This window comes from Prionailurus bengalensis, chromosome B2, assembly GCF_016509475.1.
Source record: "Prionailurus bengalensis isolate Pbe53 chromosome B2, Fcat_Pben_1.1_paternal_pri, whole genome shotgun sequence".
NCBI classification, from domain to species: domain Eukaryota; kingdom Metazoa; phylum Chordata; class Mammalia; order Carnivora; family Felidae; genus Prionailurus; species Prionailurus bengalensis.
The window spans coordinates 112,807,075-112,826,285 of record NC_057349.1 but is presented as its reverse complement, the minus strand read 5'-3'; the positions used below and the strand labels follow the sequence as shown (position 1 = coordinate 112,826,285).

The window sequence follows — 19,211 nt, the reverse complement described above, 5'->3', positions numbered from 1 at the left end:
GTGAAGTTCTACAAATTTCAAGCTGTCAGATACTTTTGGAACAATGAACAGTGACAGAGCAGCAGTCTAGGTTTCCAGTGTTTTCTTCACATTGACCACCATGAATGGTGTGGCCTATTAAGACGTTCCATAATAAAGCATGCAGCTCTGCTTTCTATAGTTCGAGAACAGCGTTATAAGAAAATGTATAATTTAGAGTAAGATGCAGATTGCTTTGTTGACATTACCTACCAATGGTCATAGTCTTTATGAGATGTGAGTTGTAAGATAAATTTGCACAGTAAATTCATGAATATTTTCCATCAAGCAACAGCATTTTAAAAAGTGGCAAATGGTTAGTTTATAGAACTGCATACTTTTTTGAAGAGCCAGTTTATTTTGTAACCACAACTCATATTGGAATTCCAGGTTATTGAGAATTTTTTTGTTGTACTATAATTTTGTATACATGGTGTTGACCTGAAGTCATTTTGATTTTTTAGTAAAAGATGACATCCATCATGTGTGAATACCTTTTAGCACTTGTGGAAACACTTTACCGCATGTGAACATAATAGGGAAACTCCACGGCCAGTCAAGTCGGGATGACCCTGCACGTGCAAAGTGAGGCAGAAACAGGCAGCTCTTGAGTGATTAGGAAATGAAACCTCTACGCTAAGACTACCCACCTACCAACAACTGGTTTATTTCAGTTGGAGTGATGTGACTTATTCACACATCACAAAATGATACTCGTGTCATTGTCTCTTATATCACTCCCAAATCAGAGTGAATAGTAATCAAAGAAAACCTTTCAATTAGTAGACATGACATGAATATAGTTTTTATAAAATGGGTGAAATCCAAAGTTTTGAAGAATGGTTTAAAAGAAGCAGCTAAAATATATTTGAAGCTTCAAGACATTAACACTAATTTTCTTGTTTTTCTATCCACTTTGAATATGGTTTTCAGATTTTAAGGCTGAGACCTGTGTGTGCAGAAATTAGTTGGTGAATGAAGATATTTGTTTATGCACCATAACTTTTTTCTAATACAGTGCAGTGTGCTGAATGCGGTCAAAGGGAGTATGGTCGAGAAGTGAGTTTATAAAAGGTTCAAACACACCAGGCAACTGCAGATTGAGCACAGGAAGATTGATACCCACATGCAGCAGTGGGTGAGCAAGTCACAAGGCAGCTGGACAGGGTTTAGTTTCAACCAACATGCTGGAAGCTTAAAATTAGGGAAAATGCCAATGATCCTACCGGCAGGGCTTCTTTGTCCACATTTGTCCACTCTGGTTCAAATTTATAGCCCCATACCTACCTCTGCTAATATTCCAAGCCTCAGAGATTATATGGCTTTGAAGCAGCTTGATTTTCAGTTGGCTGCATGCATTGTCCTGCCCCATTCATTTGAATAGGATTTTTCAGACTGGCTTTATTTCCCTATGTCACATATATCCACTTCTCTCTAATAGTAAATTTAAAAATGAATAAACACTAACAAATATTATATAATATATATCGCATGGATAATATATATATATATTAAATTATGAATTTTCTTAGTAGGTCAATTCTGTATTCACTTAAAAATTGCATCTGTAGCATGTGTGTCTACTTAGTAACAAATGTATGTTCCCATTTAGAAGGAAAGAGAAGCCTATGATGTGGAAGGTAAAAATTCCTGCAGAAATCCGATTGTATTAATACAATGCTTTTTTTCATTCATGTGCGCAATTTGCAAAATGGAAGGGGTTGAAGAACTATTTCTCCCAGTTTCTAGCTACTCCCTTTTCAGATCTCCTTTACCTGAGTTAAATACTACTCTATGTAAAAAAAAACAAACAAAAAACAAAACAAAACAAAAAAACCTACTCTATGTAGATTAGAGAGAATTTTAGAATTGGTAGGGTCGCTGGGTAATTACCTACACACCTTCTTATGTACACCAAATTAGCAGAAGTTGATTTAAAATAGCATCTGCAGATTCATAGCTACCACCTTTTAAAGTTTGTACTAGCCTGAAAACTTAAAGAAATTAAGAATTCAAAGTCATCATTAAAATCGATTTTAATTGCTTAAATAAACATACATAATTGATGCAAGTGAGGGCGATCACAAGCAGTTTGATGATACTTGCAGTGAGTCCATCCCGTTGCTGCAGACTTCTCAGAAAGAGCTCCATCCCGCCCATGTGACTGAACTGAAAAGGGGTGCTCACCCTCAGCCTTCAAAAACATGCACATCATAAGTCCAAGCAAAAATCAAAGCAGGTCATTAATAGCTACGGGAAATACATGTTGAATTACACAAAGACAAAGGTATGGCCAATTGTGTACCTGCTGAAGTGGGGATATTTTAAATTATGACAATCTACGAATACTTAAGTGTGATGGTCAAGTGGTTCATCATTAGCACACATACAAAATGGAAATCATTTTATGAAACTCCGCGGTGGGGCCATTCGAAGAACAGGTCAAGGCCTGGGTTTTTCGCAGTGGGTGTTTGGTCGCCGCATCCGAGGGCGCGCTGGGCGGGGGCGGGGCTCGGCGGCGGGGCTCGGCGGCGGCTTCAGGGGGCGGCCCTAGCACTGCAGCTCCTCCTCCTCGGCCCGCCGGGGCCCGCCCCCCGAGCTCTGCGCGCTGGCATGCGCCGTGGAGCTGAGCACCTCTTCAAAGCTGCCACCGCCGTGGTTCGCCCCGCCTACTTTCGTCTGAAATGGGCAGAGACGCAAGCGTGCCGTTAGTTCATCGGGTCTGCAATGTTCTTGTAAAACGGATTACTCTCAAGCTCAGAAATATATTTTTTTTCTTGCGAAGGGACGTAAAGCGTGTAGAGTAATTTCCTTTAAGAGTGCTAGAATGCCATTTATACTTGGGTTCTGGGATAGGATCCAAAACTCCACAATTTTGTACAATTTTAGCAGTGCCCTCTTTATCCCGTCTACATCTAAGAATCTCAATCCCTTCAGGAGCATATCCAGATCTGTGGATTTACACTGTCTACACATTCACCCTGAGAACAGATGTAATCAAAATGTAACCGGATTTTAGATAAATTCCCTCAATTAAAAAAATGTATGAACATCCTTAAGTGACTTCAGTTGAGGCTTTCTACTGGGATTTAGCAAGGCGATCTGGATTCCTGACAAATGTGTTTTGAAAAGCGTCTGCATTGAACATGCTTTCTGGTCTCTGCTCTGAGAGGTAGACAGGACTGGCCCCTTCACATCTTTCTAGGCAGTTGCCCTTATAGGAGGAATATCCCTTGAAATGCAAAGTTATGATGCTTTAGGAGGCTCCCTTTTCATGTACTTGTTACTGGTAATAAGAATAGACACAGGAAGAAATCAATTTACAAGAAATATGGTTAAAGTATTTTGAAAAACTCCTCATAAAAAGTCCTTTGAAAGAATATTTAATGCTTAATGCAAGCCTTATTGATGGTCACATTGGTTTCCTTTAACTATTAACAATATGGAAAAACACGTTAAGAAAAGAAAGGTACAGAATAGAAAATGTTGCTTTTCCCAAAATGCTGACTACTCCTCACTGCCACCAAAGTGATCACTCACTCACAGGAACATAAGCCACACTGGGGGATGTATCTGCTTCCTGCCTGGTCTGCCCTTTAAAAAACTTAACCAGGTTTTAAAAGCTGTTTAATCATTGCAGAACAAGCACACACTTTTCTCCAATTGTCACTAAAATCCCTCTCTGCCTCTTTAAATTCAGTTCCTAAGTTGAATTTACCACCACGCTTGGGGTCAGAAAACTCATTCCAGAAAGTGACAGATAATAAATATTTCAAGCTTAGGAATCACATCGTCTCTGTCACAAATACTCAAATCAACCATTGTACAAAGCAGCCAAAAACAACACATAAATGAATGAGCATGGCTGCTTTCCCAGAAAACTGTATGTATGGACACTGAAATGTGAATTTCATGTAATTTTAACACATCACAAAATAGCATTCTTCCTTTGATTTTTTTCAACCATTAAGAAAGATAAAAACCATTCTTAGCTTACAGGCCATTCAAAAATAGGCAACCAGCTGGATTTGGCCCACAGGCCTTCATTTGCAGACCTCTGGCACTGAGCATGGATTCCTCCCCCACTCTGGGTCATCTCAGCACTGGGAAGAAGCAGGCATTCTTTCAACTTGGTACTTTTTCACTGTTTATTTCTTTCCAGAGAGAAACAAGAGTAATCTACTCTCTTAATAGTTCCCATTCTCCTCTTTATTTGTATTCAGTTTTGCAACAGAAGTCACACACAGTTTTGAATCAGGTGAATACCAAGTACTGATATTTTCTGTTGGGTTTTGTTGCATTCTCTCCTCTCCTCTCCTCTCCTCTCCTCTCCTCTCTTTATGTTCTCAAATCAAAATAGAAAAATAAAGGAGGGAATCATTTTGAAATAAAGCAAATTTGGCAAAAAGGGGAATGAAATAAAGGGGTTTTCTAACCATGTGGGTTGAGTGGAATAAAGGGGTGTCCTAACCATGTGGGTTGAATGAGTGCACACAGCAATACTTTAGGTGAGGAGTTGCTTCAGCAAAGATGTGAACAATAAACGTCTTCTGGACTCTTAATCCAAGCATTTGTCACTTTGTCCCCAAAACTATGCTGTTTGCATACAATTCTATTTGAATTATGGTGTTGGGCCTCCTAATCTCTAATAATAAAATGGCTGGTTGAGAGGACACCAAGAAGTAATAAGTATATGTTGTCTTTTTTTTTTAAGGTTTTAAATCAGGCCATGCAATGTATTCATCAAAAAGAGGCGTGCTAAAAATATGGTGTGGTTGACATGGTTCGAAGAATGATTGGAAGGTTACGTGATTAGAATGGTTGGAAGGGATGTGGTTATTCACTGGAACATGGCAGAATATAACAAATATGATTTCACAGGAGCTGGGTTTTGGTCTGCTTGCTTGTTTGTTTGAGATGAAATACAAAGTGTACAGGTGAAATCAGCTGATATGTCATCAAGTAATGCCATCAATGATGTAGGCAAAAAGGACTAAATTTTACATAATTATGATGCATTGGGAAAATGTTCATGGAAAATCAAACTATCTACAGAACTTGGTAAAAAAAAAAAAGGGAAGAACAATCAACTGGATACAAATGCCACCTGGTGTGTGACAGATTGTGCTGGAAGATGCAAGAACGGACCTCTCTTCACAGCAGAACATTATTTCTAACAGAACACAAACATGAACATGACTCCTTTCGTGTGGTGTTTTACAAATCAAGCCCAAAGCACGGTGTGTGAATGAAACTGCAGACTATAAACCTGCAAGGAATGCCCTTACTGATTCATCCTTACTGATTTGTGAGTCAGCTGAAACAGCCTCACGATCCATAACTGAAGAAAGTTACAGAAGTTTTGAAGAAAATCTAGAACACAAAAGTAAACTATACAGCAAAGAAACTAGATAAAGAAGGGTTAAACCTGTATTATTTAGTCTGGAGGAAAAAAAGAATGAGCAGTTTGCAATTACTGAATATGAGTGGGAAGTTTTACACAAAGCACAATTATTAGCTGCTTATTCTCCATTGCCTGGGTGGGCAGAAAAAGAGGAAGTAGGCACTGACTGTGACATAGGAAGTGGGTGGCATGTGAGTCTTGTTAAACCCAGGGACAATCATGCAGACACAGAATCCACTTTAAGAAAGTCTTGACACAGGCTAGTATCTAGTCGGCTGAGTTAGTTCTGTGCTTGTCTGAAGGAGGAGGCAGGCTCTCCACTTTCCATCCCCATGAAGTGAGAAAAGTGAGAAGCTCAGAGTGTGGACCAAACAAATGATATGTGAGCTGCGAGCTTACCAGAGTTTCCTAAAAGCAAATGGAAATAGGTTGTTCTTTATTCTTCTTTTGCTTCTTCATATCTCCTTCTTCTAAAGAAAACCTAAAAAGTACAACTTCTCCTGTGTCAGAACTTATCTAACAAGTAACAGAATCCATCTCCCTTTGATTGTCTGAGGCTGAGAACCAAATGCCGAGAAATTAACTCCTAGGATTTTCTGAACCTTTTGTTCTGAAACTTGATATCTTAGCAAGAGAAATGTTCAAGGAACCACACTGGCCCTCCTTATCAAAAGTTTTCCCTACCCATGGGGGCAATTGTAATGGCTCCTACGGGTCCCTATACACTCAATAAGCAATGACGTTGACAAGAGGGGTAGTGAACTACACAACTACAAACTGCTGGTAAATGCTGAGTAACAATCTCATTCTTGGGTCATAAACATCTAATCACAGGCTAAAGTAGAAGTAGAAGACTGTGTGGAAGATCCTTCCCTAAGAGGAAAGACTCTTCGAGATCCTATAGGAGGAAGACCTTCCAGCCTCACAGGCTTATCAGGCAGCATGTGGTGGCAGAGAATTCAGAGGCAGCTGGATAATCAGCATGTGCATATACCTGCTTTTGATCTGGTTAAAGATCATCTGCATCCTTCATTTTCCCAGCTAGGGAAATACAGAAATGGATGGTCTACAAAATAGTGATAATAACGTCAAGATGTATTTAAGTCATTGTTTAAATAAACAATCTTAGTAGTTTCAGTGATTTTTCCTGTTTTGAAAGTTCTCCATCTTTTAAGCCTAGATTGATTTTATTTGTGCTTTCTTCCTCTGTAGACTAACCTACCTATGCTCAGACAATATATTCAAATGAATTTTTTTAGCCCGTCCCATGAAACAGACATATTTTCAGTTTAAACCTGGAAATCAAATGCATTATTACAAAGTTATGCATTTTGTGACTCAGCTTTATTTTCCCTCCATGATAATCCTGCTGTGCTGTGCTGTGCTCAGTGTGTGAATGGAGGAAACAAGTCTAGGTGTCTGACAGGAGGTGGAAGGCAGCATAACACGTGGAGTCAAGTTTGCTATTGCTAGCCCGTGTGTAAACTGGAGGGGCTCTGAGTTGTTACTGACCTTCCACTTGCATTCTAAATCCAGAATTCACATATCCTTTATCCTATCCACAATCCTGTCTCACATACCTGTTTTCGAGGGGTACCACTAAGTTCTAATTTAGTAATCTTAGTTCTAATCTTAGTTCAAGACGTGAACACAAATCCCAGTTCACTTCCAAAAGTAATCACCCCTGAACGGCTTACATGAACAACTCTGTGAGGGCACAGCAACACCGTTCAGTACTGGTTTTATTGATAGATTCATATGGAAAGAAAAAGATGGACTCTGTGCAAGTTTGCCTTCCTGGCTGCGCCAAATGCTGGCGGCCCTGCCTTCGGAACTAACCATAGCAGTGACTAATGCTGTCCTGATTCACGGACCCAACGACACAAAATTCACTTCATCTGTACCTTAAGGCTTGTGACAGTTGTCTCAACCCTCTCCTCAAATGATTTGAAAGTAGGAGAATTCCTAAAATAACAAAAAAAGAAGAGAGGTCAGCCCCAAAGACTCACTGTCTTAGCAACTGTGCTGGTTGCAGAAACCGTGGCTTTCTGTTCTTATTGGTAAACATCATCTCTGCACCACAGTCATGTCCTGACATGGACATTTTCTAGATAAAATATTCAGATAGTCAACTGTAGAATAAATAGTACAGCATTTTGTTAATGACACAACTGTAATAATTTCAAGGGGCACCGGAAATCATTTCCAATGAGTCAAAGGAGTGATAGCTTAATTTGTCATTTACTAATTGTTTCTAGCACAGTACTCCTTTTTCCAACTTTTTTTTTTTTTTTTTTTGGTAAGCAATGGAAAGTCTATCTGAAGAATGTTGTGTTAGAGTTGTCTCCCCTGGAATTTAAAGTTATTTATTTCAGTAAATGTGAGAGAAGACAGAAATAGCTCCAGGAAAAAAAAAAGGCTCATAAATTTTTCTTTTCCATGCCTCAAAAGGTAATCACTTCGTCAATTTTCATGAAGTGGTGTTTCTGAACATCAATGCTTTCATTGTTTTTCCTCATAAAGAGGATATACTTTTTGTTCTCTTACCAAACAGAATCTTTTCAGTTATTGACATTTTATTTATGACTCATTCATTGTGTTAAATAATCTATATACACCATCTTGTCACTTTAAGCGTTAGATACTTCATTTGGTGCTTTTTGGCTTCCTATATTGGATTTGGCCACATGACATCATGATTTAATGACACCATGACCATTGAAAATGATATCCCTAACTAAAGAAACAGGAACTAAGAAGGAACTAAAAATGTATCTGAATTCTTGTATCCATGTAAGCACTCAGCCACAAGGACTGTCATCATTTTCAAGTCAAATAACTCAACCGAATGATACTAACTTTAATAAGCTGCCCGTTATTCTGTCTTGAGTGCAAAAGAACTGAAATAAAAGGAATGGCCTAGAGGAATTTTATAAGGGAGAATGGCTATAATATATGGGCTTCTTTGTATGGTGTGGAGTGAAGCATGGCTCTAATACTATCAAGAGGAAACTAATGTACATAATATGTTTTTGGAGTGCATTTGGCTTTGTTAGAGATTATCTCCGGAAACTGTGACACTCCAGATGGTCAGAAATGCATCTGCATTCATACTGTATGAATTAAGAACAGTGAGTTTACAGGGCCTTATGATCTCACATCTTATCTATAATGCAAGTATAAGTCAAATTCTTGGGTAATCCTCCATAATATTGCTGTTTCATTATGAAATATTAACAAATTTATATCTGAATGACTCAAGAGTATACATTCACTGGCACTTTACTTCCACTGTGGGTTTTATTTGGGCAAGCCTGCTTACATGCCTGCCTATCACTGATCAGTTAACAGGCCTGCGGTGGTCAGACAATTCAGCCTAATGCCTCATGGGTACATGTTAGATGAGTAAAAAATTTTTTAAGTTAATTTCAGGCAAGATCATGAGGACTACATCTGCATAAGCCAATAAGACTACATCTGCATGAGGACTACATAAGCCACTAGATGGGTTCATAGACTAAAACCATGTTAATTTTTGGCAAGCCCTTCTTTGGACACCTACACTTAGAATTGGACATGTAAAGGAGCTCAGGGCTGCAGGACGTGCTACTCAATTTGAGTGTTTTTATGCCACAGGGAGCAAGTCATTCAAAGATAGACTAGGCAATCTTGAATCTATGCTTTCTATTTACCACCAAATTAGGGAAATCAAATACTGCGGCTGAATTTCTCAAGTAACTATACAACCCCAGTGTGGAAGAAACATCATCAGGATAATAAAACAGACATTCCTGTAATTAAATTACACTAGGATGTGTGCTAGAGAACAGGGAGAAGCTATTTCCTCAGATTTAATCAGGTCATATACAGCTACAAATGACCCCAAAAGAATTTGGCTTCGGTGGTCTCAAACTATGCAGATTTGGTATGAATATACACTATTAAGCAGGGAGCATGGGGATAGTTCAGACTGTAGTGGGGGAGGGTCCTGGAGGCCTGATCTCCCACAACCCACCCCCCCACCATGCCAGCCTAGCCCACGGCAGCCCTCCCACGGCAAGCATCGTGGGGGAAGCAGTAATCTGGTTTTAGCCTCTTCCTTTAAATATGAAGAAACTGCTATCACTGAGGTGACTTTCCCAGGGCTGCCAAGTTCATTTATGGCAGAAGTGGGCTACAATCTGCATCTTCTGACCCCCAGTCTGACATTCATTCTTCCATGCCCTATTACTATTAGTGTGCTTTTATCTAATTAAGCCATGCAAACTCAAAGTGGGGAATGTCTTTCTCGGAGGTTTCCATCCAGTTAGTAATTTTAATGACTTTTATTATTTTATTATTCAACAGACACCTCACCTTAGTATCTACCTTAAACAATCCTGTTAATATCCTCTCTACAACCGTAGCCCTCTGGTCTCCTATTCCTTTCATTTAAATTGTCACCCAGGCTTGCATTTAATTCTGCTGAAATAAAGAATGTCCTTCCGCCTTTGCAGGTGTGTTCGTCCAGGCCAGTGCTAAGAATGTGCTCTACACAGGTTACTTGGTTTGTGTCACACAACATGTGCAGTGGGTCTTATTCCTCCCAATGAACAGATAAGAGAATGGAAGTTGAGAAGGTTAAGTGACTTGTCTCACGTTACACAAATGAGAAGAGGCTGGATTTAAGCCAGTGTGGTCAAAAGCAGAAGCCCATTATACCCTCCTTCTGTAGAACCCTCAGCCTTTTCTCCTGAAGGCCATCAGAAAAGAGAATACAGGAGGTCATGGGATTTCCTTTCATATTGAGAGGGGGGAAAAACTCCACAAAGTAAATATCAATAAAGTCACACTTCATACATTTTGCATTGATATTATATAAAGTAATTGACACACATTACCTCATAGCAGGCATACTTATGGAATGGCGAATGGAGTAGCTTCAGGGCAAAAGCAGATTAAAAGAAAAAAAAAGAGAGAAAAGATAGCACAACATAAGTACACGAGAAACTCCCTCTTCACAGTTCTTAAAACAGCAATTTCAACTGTCTGAAGTATTCCTTGCCCACCCTACCAAGATGACATTTGTTTTCGTTGGGTAGGAAGGACCACAGTCAGCTTTCAAGGGCATAAAGAAGAGTACACTGTTCAAGTTGCATGTTATTTTACTTCCTGTGGGTTCTCTGTGGGCTGGGAACTTTGAGGATGAGGAGAATGTCTGGTTTCCTCAGGTGCGCCCAGGAGCCCGTGGACACCCTCTCTAGGTCCAGCTCCCTCTCCCCTCCCTTCTGTTCAGGAAGAGAGGAAGGGCTGTACTGAGGAAGTAGAGCCCAGCAGGTAAAAGCTAATCGTTCCATTGTAGAGAAACTCTCCAGAGGAATACATGTAGTTAACATAAGACATTCAAGGAAAACACATGGCAGGCAAACACCATCAGCACAGTTCAACATGGGAGCAAGGACTTCAGTATCCATTCCAGGACACCTGGTACAAATACCAATATTTCTGAGAATTCTAAGGGTTTCGGCCTTCTCTATTAATCCTATGGTAGCTGAGTCATCTTTTCTCTGATCGCCTGTAATTCCTTTGTGAGTTCCACTCAGAAATCAGGCTGGGCAGAGAGAGGGAGCACTACAGGGTCACACTACCTGGGATGGCGCTCCCCCTTCACACTTTCCAACACTATCCCTGCATCTCTCCTCCCAAGAAGATAAGAGTAAGCCATCAAACTCCTCACCCTTCCCCAACAATATCCACTGAAGTCATTAGTATGGGCAGCACTTTACTCGAACTCAGAAAGAAAAGGACAAAGAAATTCAGGGGGTACTTATGATCTTACTTACACGCTCCACTTAGAAACCATAGGCAAAACATTTCCTCAGAAGTTATGTTTAAAAAAGAATTACTAAAAGAAATTCATCAGCATTATTAATCTAACTCACCTCTTTAAATGCAGGCAGTTTACTTAGGAAAAAAAATCCCCCCCTCAAAAGTATATCCTACCTCAAAAGTGTGTAATAAGATTTCACCTAACAGAAGGCTTAACTGGACAACTGCACATTTCCTATCATAAGTGGTCTTCTGGTAACCTTTCCCCTCTTCAGAAGGAACAGAAAGTTGAAGGTAAACCATCCACATAAGAAACAGTTATAAGAATTTCAGAAAAACAACAATCTAGAGAAAATAATTTTGTTTCTCAATTTTACTTTTTAAAGTCTCATAAAACCACACAACTCTTGGTGACTCAGGCCAAGAATCTCTCAACTCAGGCCATAATCTCATGGTTCGTGAGATCGAGCCCTGAGTCGGGCTCCTTGCTGATAGCATGGAGGCTGTTTGGGGTTCTCTTTCCCTCTCTCTCTGACCCTCCCCTGCTCTCACTCTATTTCCCTCTAAATAAATAAATAAACATTTAAAACACACACACACACACACACACACACACACACACCTCAATTTGTGCTTTTTTTTTTTTTAATTCTTTCAATTCTAAGGACCCCTGCCAATGCAGGAACGATTAGGAATGTAGGAAGGGATTCCTAAGAGATTGCTCAGCAAGCGAAACTGGTGTAAATGACTCAGAAATGATACAAATATGTGCTTAAATAAATTCAAATCCATTAGATGCCCTGTACTCTGTTATTTCCTGGTCATGAACACTCTCAGGAAAAGAGATCTAGTGTTTTGGCTGAAGCACACCCACGGTGTGAGGGAAGCAGTGGGCTCTGGGAAAGAAGGGAACAGCCAAGGAGCTGGCAGGGACCCAGAGGCGGCGCTTACCCGATGGAGTGAGACCTGCAGCCCAGGCAGCACAGGAGAGAGCAGGAGCAGAGTTAGCATATCAGGATGCAAAGACAGGACCACAGTGCCCTTTGTCCCCTCTCTCAGCCCCAAAGCAAAGACTATGCGACTCCATATATTACTCTTTTGGAGTATACTTTTTAATGTGTCTTCACAATTACTTTACCAACCTGTTATAAGTTGTGCTTCTGTTGTTCTCACAGCTATCTATAGAGATGGTTGGACTCTATTAAGGTATATACCTCCTCCAGAGATTTCACCTCCACTAGTTCACACACCATTTGAATAAACAACTGCGAAGTTCCAAGAAGATGCCAGTGTTATTATCAAAATGATTCCAAGAGCTTGCATTTCTTCAGAGTACTTTCATAAATGTGTCCTCATTTTCACTTTGCAGAAAGCATTTTAGTTAGGTAGCCATCTATTAACAATGTTATTTTACAGGTGGAGAAGGGGGGGCAGTTCCATTGATGGGGCTATGGGGACTTCAGGCAATGTCAATCACGATAAAAGGAGAATCTTAGCTTGAAAAATATGACTTGTTTTTAGAAAACATATCAATTTAAGGGGAGCTTAGGTTGGTTAAGGTCCAACTCTTGATTTTGGCTCAGGTCATGATCTCACGCTTCCTCAGATGGAGCCCCACATTGGATGCTGTGCTTTTAGCACTTGAGATTCTCTCCCCCACCATCCCCTCCCCTGCCACCTCTACCCCACTCACACACTCTCTCTCTCCCTCTCAAAATAAATAAATAAACTAAAAAAAAAAATTGAGAGGTACTCTTTTTCTTTCCAGGATCTGAATATTGCTGGCAATTTTTTTGAACAAGTTCAGAAACTTTTTCCCAGAACACACAAGAAAATTTTATGGTGTAACTAACAAGAATATAGGATAATATGATATTTAAAAAATTTTTTAATGTTTTATTTATTTCTGAGAGAGAGAGTGAGTGTGAGTGGGGAAGGAGCAGAGAGAGGGAGACACAGAATCCAAAGCAGGCTCCAGGCTCTGAGCTGTCATTACAGAGCCCAACAGGGGGCTTGAACTCCCAAACCTTGAGATCATGACCTGAGCCAAAGTCAGACACTTAACTGACTGAGCCACCCAGGAGCCCCAGAGAATACGATGTTTTAAATTAAAAAGGTATTCAAAGTAAAATGTGATAAATTTTTAAAATTTATCTACTATTATTTTATAAATTAGCAAATTAATTTAAACGAAAAATAAAATCTTACTAATTTCTCATTTAAGAATCTTTATTACACTAAATTAAGTACTTTTCAAATATGACTTTCACATATATTATTTGTTCTAGCATAATTTAAGACTAAAAATTTTTCATAAAACTTGTTGATTTCACAGGGACTTACCTGCAATTATATTTAATGTTAGAGTTATAGTTTGGGAAAAATATAGGTCCTAAGTTTGCAAAGTCTACAACATATTACAGGACCACATTTGAGTCTCCACTAACATAGGCTACATTAACTAACATTTTTAGCCACAGTTTAGAATGAAAGTGTTGTATCCTCTATATAGAGAAACAATTAATGAAAAGTTTGGGAACTTCTGGGAAATAGACTATCCATTACCCTAAAACAAATCTACACTGAAACAAGAAAAACAAGTTAACACAACCTTGATGTCATACCCAATTAGCGTATGAACATGAATAGGTTAACATATTACGTATGTGAAACAGTCTTCATTCTTTTCTACTTAGGAAAACTACCAAAACCTTTACAAAATACAGTGCACTCCTGTTAATGTACATTTCCTAACTGCCATCTTGTGGGGGTCACTTGTAACAGAGACAGTCACTTAGTAAGGATAAAAACTAGCAGGGGTGGCTCAGTCGGTTAAGCATCCGACTCTTGATTTCGGTTCAGGTCATGGGTTCAAGCCCTGCATCAGGCTCTGCTCTAGCAGCATGGAGCTTGCTTGGGATTTTCTCTCTCTCCTTCTCTCTGCCCCTCCTCCACTCACTCTGGCTGTCTCTGTAAATAAATAAACTAAAACAAAAAAAAAAAACCCTAACATTTATTGAGTGCTTAATACACGGCAGACTCTCTTCTACAACTTTTATAATGACCTGATGATATTGTCACTCTTATCCCCTTTCATAACAGAACACCTGGGTACAGGTGAGCTAAGTGAATGTGGCTTCCTCATAACCTGACCACCTAAAGTTGAACCACTTAAGAGCTTGTTACAAATGCAGATCCCTAAAGTCCACCCAAGACCTACTGAGGCATAATCTCCAAGAGGCGGAATATGGAAATATGCACTTTAAACAGGCATCAGAGGTGTTCATAAAGTCCTCTCAAGTTGGAGAAAATAACACTCCAGCGGTCCTAGTGTTCCAGTGAAAGGTTTCAACTAAGTATGTGGAGAACAAATTTTATAAACGTGGCACAATGTATTTTCCTGGCTATAACAGGTAATAGGGTATTTTCTGTTTAGAAAAATTATTTAATTAGTTTAGATAAATGTTTTAATGCCATTAACAAGACAACAAATTTTATTTGTAATAATGGGGTTAATTAATAATCCAGAAGGTTTATCCATTCATCACATGCAGCCTCTGAAAAATTTCAGTTGCTTTTCATTACTGCATTATTAATAAATATGAATATAAAACAATGTACTCAGATTCATGCTATGTACTTAACTCTAGCCTCATGAATGCCAACTTGTTAAGATAGCACATGAATACTTGGCACAATCCAGTAAAGTTTATTTCTGAACAAAATAAACACAAAGATATAAATATTCGTCTGCAAGTAGCAAAGTTGCAGAGTAATAAAGAAAGTAATAGTTTAAAGAATCCAGTGAAATAATATGCATAGTTTTTTTTAAAAGAAATTTAAAATGTATACTTCAAAAGTTTTTTAAAAATGAATTTGATTTCTAGGGAGAAAAATAAAATTGATTTATAAAGAAAAATTTCTTAAGCATATTGCCAAATTCAAAATAAACTGATAGGTATTTAAACAAGCCAAAAAAAAAAAAAAGAAAGTAACAACACTATATGAGATAACTTACGAAAACATAATAAAAAATAAGAATGGTCAATACTACATTGTTTTTCTGGTGCTTATAGTGAGGACATTTATTTCTTAGTTCAAAATCTTGATGTTCACCCTAACTTTATATGATAATGACATACTGAGAATAACCAAATTATGCAAGGACTATCTACCATGGTACCTTTTGGGAAAAACAGAATAAATATGTAATATTTAGCATAGAAAAAATATACTAGATGAATGAATGTATACAAAAATGAAACCTAGAAGAGTTATCAAAGCATACTCCATTGAATACATATTTAACTTACTGTTTAAATTTTAATGAATAAAATTCTGTGTGTGCTGCATTCTTCTGAAATCCTCCCTAATTACTAATTATTACTAATTACTAATCATTAAAGGAACCCTGTATCTTCCATTTTTACTAGGTCATGTCCTAATGGAGAGGGCATCTTTGGGACCAGGCTCACTAACCCGACTTTGGGGCAGAAGACTTTCCATTAAAAATTTTATCTTAGTCACTATCACTATCAGCCACATAAAAATTTTAATCCAGTTAAAAAAGAATGCATTAGGAAGACCAGCCAATGAGAAAGTTTCCCTTCCCTCAGAAGGCCAAAGGCTTAGCGTCATTCCCAAGGTTCTTTCCCATGGTACCTCATGTCTCCAAACTTCTTGCTGATGGCCGTCCCAACATTGCTGAAAGCCGCAGTTGCCTTCTGCCCTGCGTGACTCAGGGTTTCATGTGTTTTCTTGTAGCTAGAAGTAAAACAGAACAATAGAAATACAGTTTATATGTCATGATCACCTACAGAACATTCACCATCCTTCTGCTTCCTTACTTTGAAATTTTCCTTTTCTAGGGGCACCTGAGTGGCTCAGTTAGTTAGGCATTTGACTCTTGGTCTTGGCTCAGATCATGATTTCAGGGTTTGTGAGTTTGAGCCCCACGTCAGGCTTTGCACTGACAGCTCCGAGCCTGCCTGGGATTCTCTCCCCCAGCACTCCCACCCCCCTGCCATTTGCATGTGCTCTCACACTCTCTCTCTCTCTCAAAATAAATAAATAAACATTAAAAAAAAGAAGAATAAACTCTCCTTTTCTAAACAGATTTAGGAAGATGATCCACAGCAGTTACTGATTCTATTCATTGTTTGGGGATGATGGGTTGGCTGCTACTTATCAATGGAAAAGTCAGACCATTAAATCTGAATTCAGGAAAAATATTCATATTCAAGTACAGATCTGAATGTGCAGATCAGATGTGTGATCACAAGCAGTAGACGTGCTCCGAGAGTACAGAGTTATTCTTAAAGAAGTGTGTGTTTTAACTCTGCAAAAAGAGACCCTTGCAAGTAAACAGTTAGCCACCAAAAATAACACAGAAATTAGAAAATGTATATTTCAACGTGAAGACTTAGCTTTCATTGTTCAAGTGGGTAAAATTAATCAGAAAAGGGCAAAATACAACTAGTATTTAGCTTATTTTTCTAATACTCATAGCTGGGAATAAGGAGGACACATGATCTTAGGATACTGTAGTGACTTTTTCTAAAAAAGTCACTACAGTTTTAGAAATATAATACTGCAATTATCTGTTCATAATAAGCCTATGTTCCCACTTGACTGATAAGCCTATGTTCCCACTTGACTGATACCTCGAGGACTCAGAGTCAAAATCAAAGTCCATGCAACAGGCCTCACGATGATTGCACCCAAGCTGGTCCTCTTTCTATCTGCTCATTCTGCTCCATCACTGACTTCCTCGCCAGTCCTTGAACTTACCAGGCCAAATCTTGCCTTAAAACCTCTGCTCTAGCCACTCTGCCATGTGATCCCATCAAATTTTCCAAGAAAAAGGATTTTGTTGTATTGTACATGCCCCACTTTGAAGAATTAAAAGGACCAAAACCTGCATCTTTAGGAAGACTGTGAGTCTGTAAGGCCTGAAAGGTGACACAAGAGAAAAGTAAAGAAATACCCTGCACGACCTGTGACCTTTGCATGAGGCTGGGACTGGGTATTAGTTAGAGAATTCCTTCTTGCATTGCTTCTGCATTTCCACAGGAATTTCTTGCAGTTAGAGCAAATATTTAATTTTCTTGTAAACTGTTCCATGAAGTTTAACTTGATATATTTGAGAATGCTTTGAATTTAGAGATGAGGTGACTTTTGAACACTTGTGTATCATATTCTGAATTTGAGGGCTTATTTTAAACATAAAAGTCCTAGTCAGAGAGAAGTGCATATAGTAAGCAGTAAGTGCTAGCTACTTTATGCTTTAAACACTTCTGTAGCAAAATATATGGTGGGTATATACAGGAATCTGAGTACTTCAGTGAAATACAAGTGGCATTTAAGTCTTCATCATGAAAAAATGCAACTCTATACCTATGTGCAATTTCAGTTTAAATTCAAACATATGGAGAGCTCAAAGGAGTGTTGAAGAGAGATTTTTAAGACTGTTAACTCTTTATTCCTGAGAATTATATAATGTTAAATCTGAAAGGCATTGGAGCCCAATTTCTTCAGACTACAGATGATGGGATCAGGGCCCAGAACAACTGCGTGACTTTTTAAAGACAGGGATAAGGCTAGGACCAGGGCGCCTTCCTTCCTTCAGAATGTCTTCTTGCTTTGGAGATGTCACACATTCGAAGGTGAGTTATATCAGCTCCAGTATTTGTGGAGATAAATGGCAATGCATTTCAAGAATTCTAAGATGTGCCTCTTTTCCCACATTTTTATACCTCTCCTCCCCAGACTAACTACCACATTTCTTGAAAACAATTACTAGCCATCCCACATGCATTACATAGAGACCAATAATTGAGGGAAAGAGATGTAGAGGGGGTGGGCAATGTCAGAGGGTTCTATGTGAAGAAGTGGTTTCCCAGAACAAAGGAACCAGGGACCCCATGAGAAATAGGCCATTGGGCTCAGAGCACTTAAAAGCTCTAAGAAGTACCACTCACAGTGTAAGAGAAAGGTCCCTCCGGAACTTCGCACTGCACAGATCCTGTAACCTTACACTGCATCCTGATTGGGCTCCATCTTAAGATTGAATGAAGTAATATACATACCTATCTAGATGCGAGGCACCCACGTCTTGGAAAAGACCCTCCTGTCAGGCCACTAAAAACTCCCAAGGATGTCGTTATACTTACAATTTACTCCCTTTATTGTGGCATGGAATTTGGCACACAGTTTGTACTACTAATACTTAAAACTGATTTTCAACCCTATCACATAAAATTACATTCACTATATGCAAATAATGAAAAACAACTTAAACACCAACCTTATAATTGACTTGACAACCTTGTAATTTAAATGGAAATGGGTATTTAGCATTTTAGATTATGTCTCTTATTTTAAGCTAAATAGAAGTTACACATTGCTGAGTTACATAACTGATGAAATAGGAGACTAATATATTTTCCTTAAATAAAAGTCAAAATGGGGCGCCTGAGTAGTTCAGTTATGTGTCCTCCTCTTGATTTCGGCTCAGGTCATGATCTCACGGTTCGTGGGATAGACCCCGTATTGGGCTGATAATGTGGAACCTGCTTGGGATTCTCTCTCTCCCCCTCTCTCTCTGCCCCTCCCCCATATTCTGGTGTGTGTGTGTGTGTGTGTGTGTGCGCTCTCTCTCTCTCAAAAATAAATAAATAAACTTTAAAAAAAAGTCAAAATATTAAGGTACCCTCAGCTTGTTGTCAATGATGTGCCAGGAGGCAGAAAAATTGGGAATACATGCTCCAAGAAGTCTGTGTTATGTGCCCTTCCTCTGTGTTCCTATGACCCCTTTGCACAGCTCTTTCCGAACATTTTTTCTACCATGTTGCAATTATGGTTTTGAAATCTGTCTCTGTGACCTGCCTGAACTTCCTGAGGGCAGGGACCACATCTTGTCCATCACTGCTGTGTCCCCAGTGCCTGAATACACTAGAGCAAGAACCACACGGGGCCAACG

At 39.0% G+C, this 19,211-nt stretch overlaps 1 protein-coding gene across 5 annotated transcripts in view; it reads right to left on the bottom strand.

Annotated features, from left to right (window-relative positions):
• Positions 1-2,036: 2,036 nt before the first annotated feature.
• The window catches only part of TPD52L1 (TPD52 like 1), a 102,403-nt gene continuing 85,228 nt past the window's right edge, over positions 2,037-19,211 (bottom strand). Inside the window, exons 4-8 of one of the 5 annotated variants that reach the window (XM_043592245.1) lie at positions 15,893-15,994; positions 12,182-12,196; positions 10,303-10,341; positions 7,327-7,387; positions 2,037-2,697 (exon numbers count right to left, since the gene is read on the bottom strand). In XM_043592245.1, coding sequence (XP_043448180.1) covers positions 2,569-2,697; positions 7,327-7,387; positions 10,303-10,341; positions 12,182-12,196; positions 15,893-15,994 — 346 coding nt within the window. In that variant the 3' untranslated portion in view covers positions 2,037-2,568. The remainder of the gene's footprint in view (positions 2,698-7,326; positions 7,388-10,302; positions 10,342-12,181; positions 12,197-15,892; positions 15,995-19,211) is intronic. The other 4 variants (XM_043592246.1, XM_043592247.1, XM_043592248.1 and 1 more) reach the window with 4 other exon arrangements.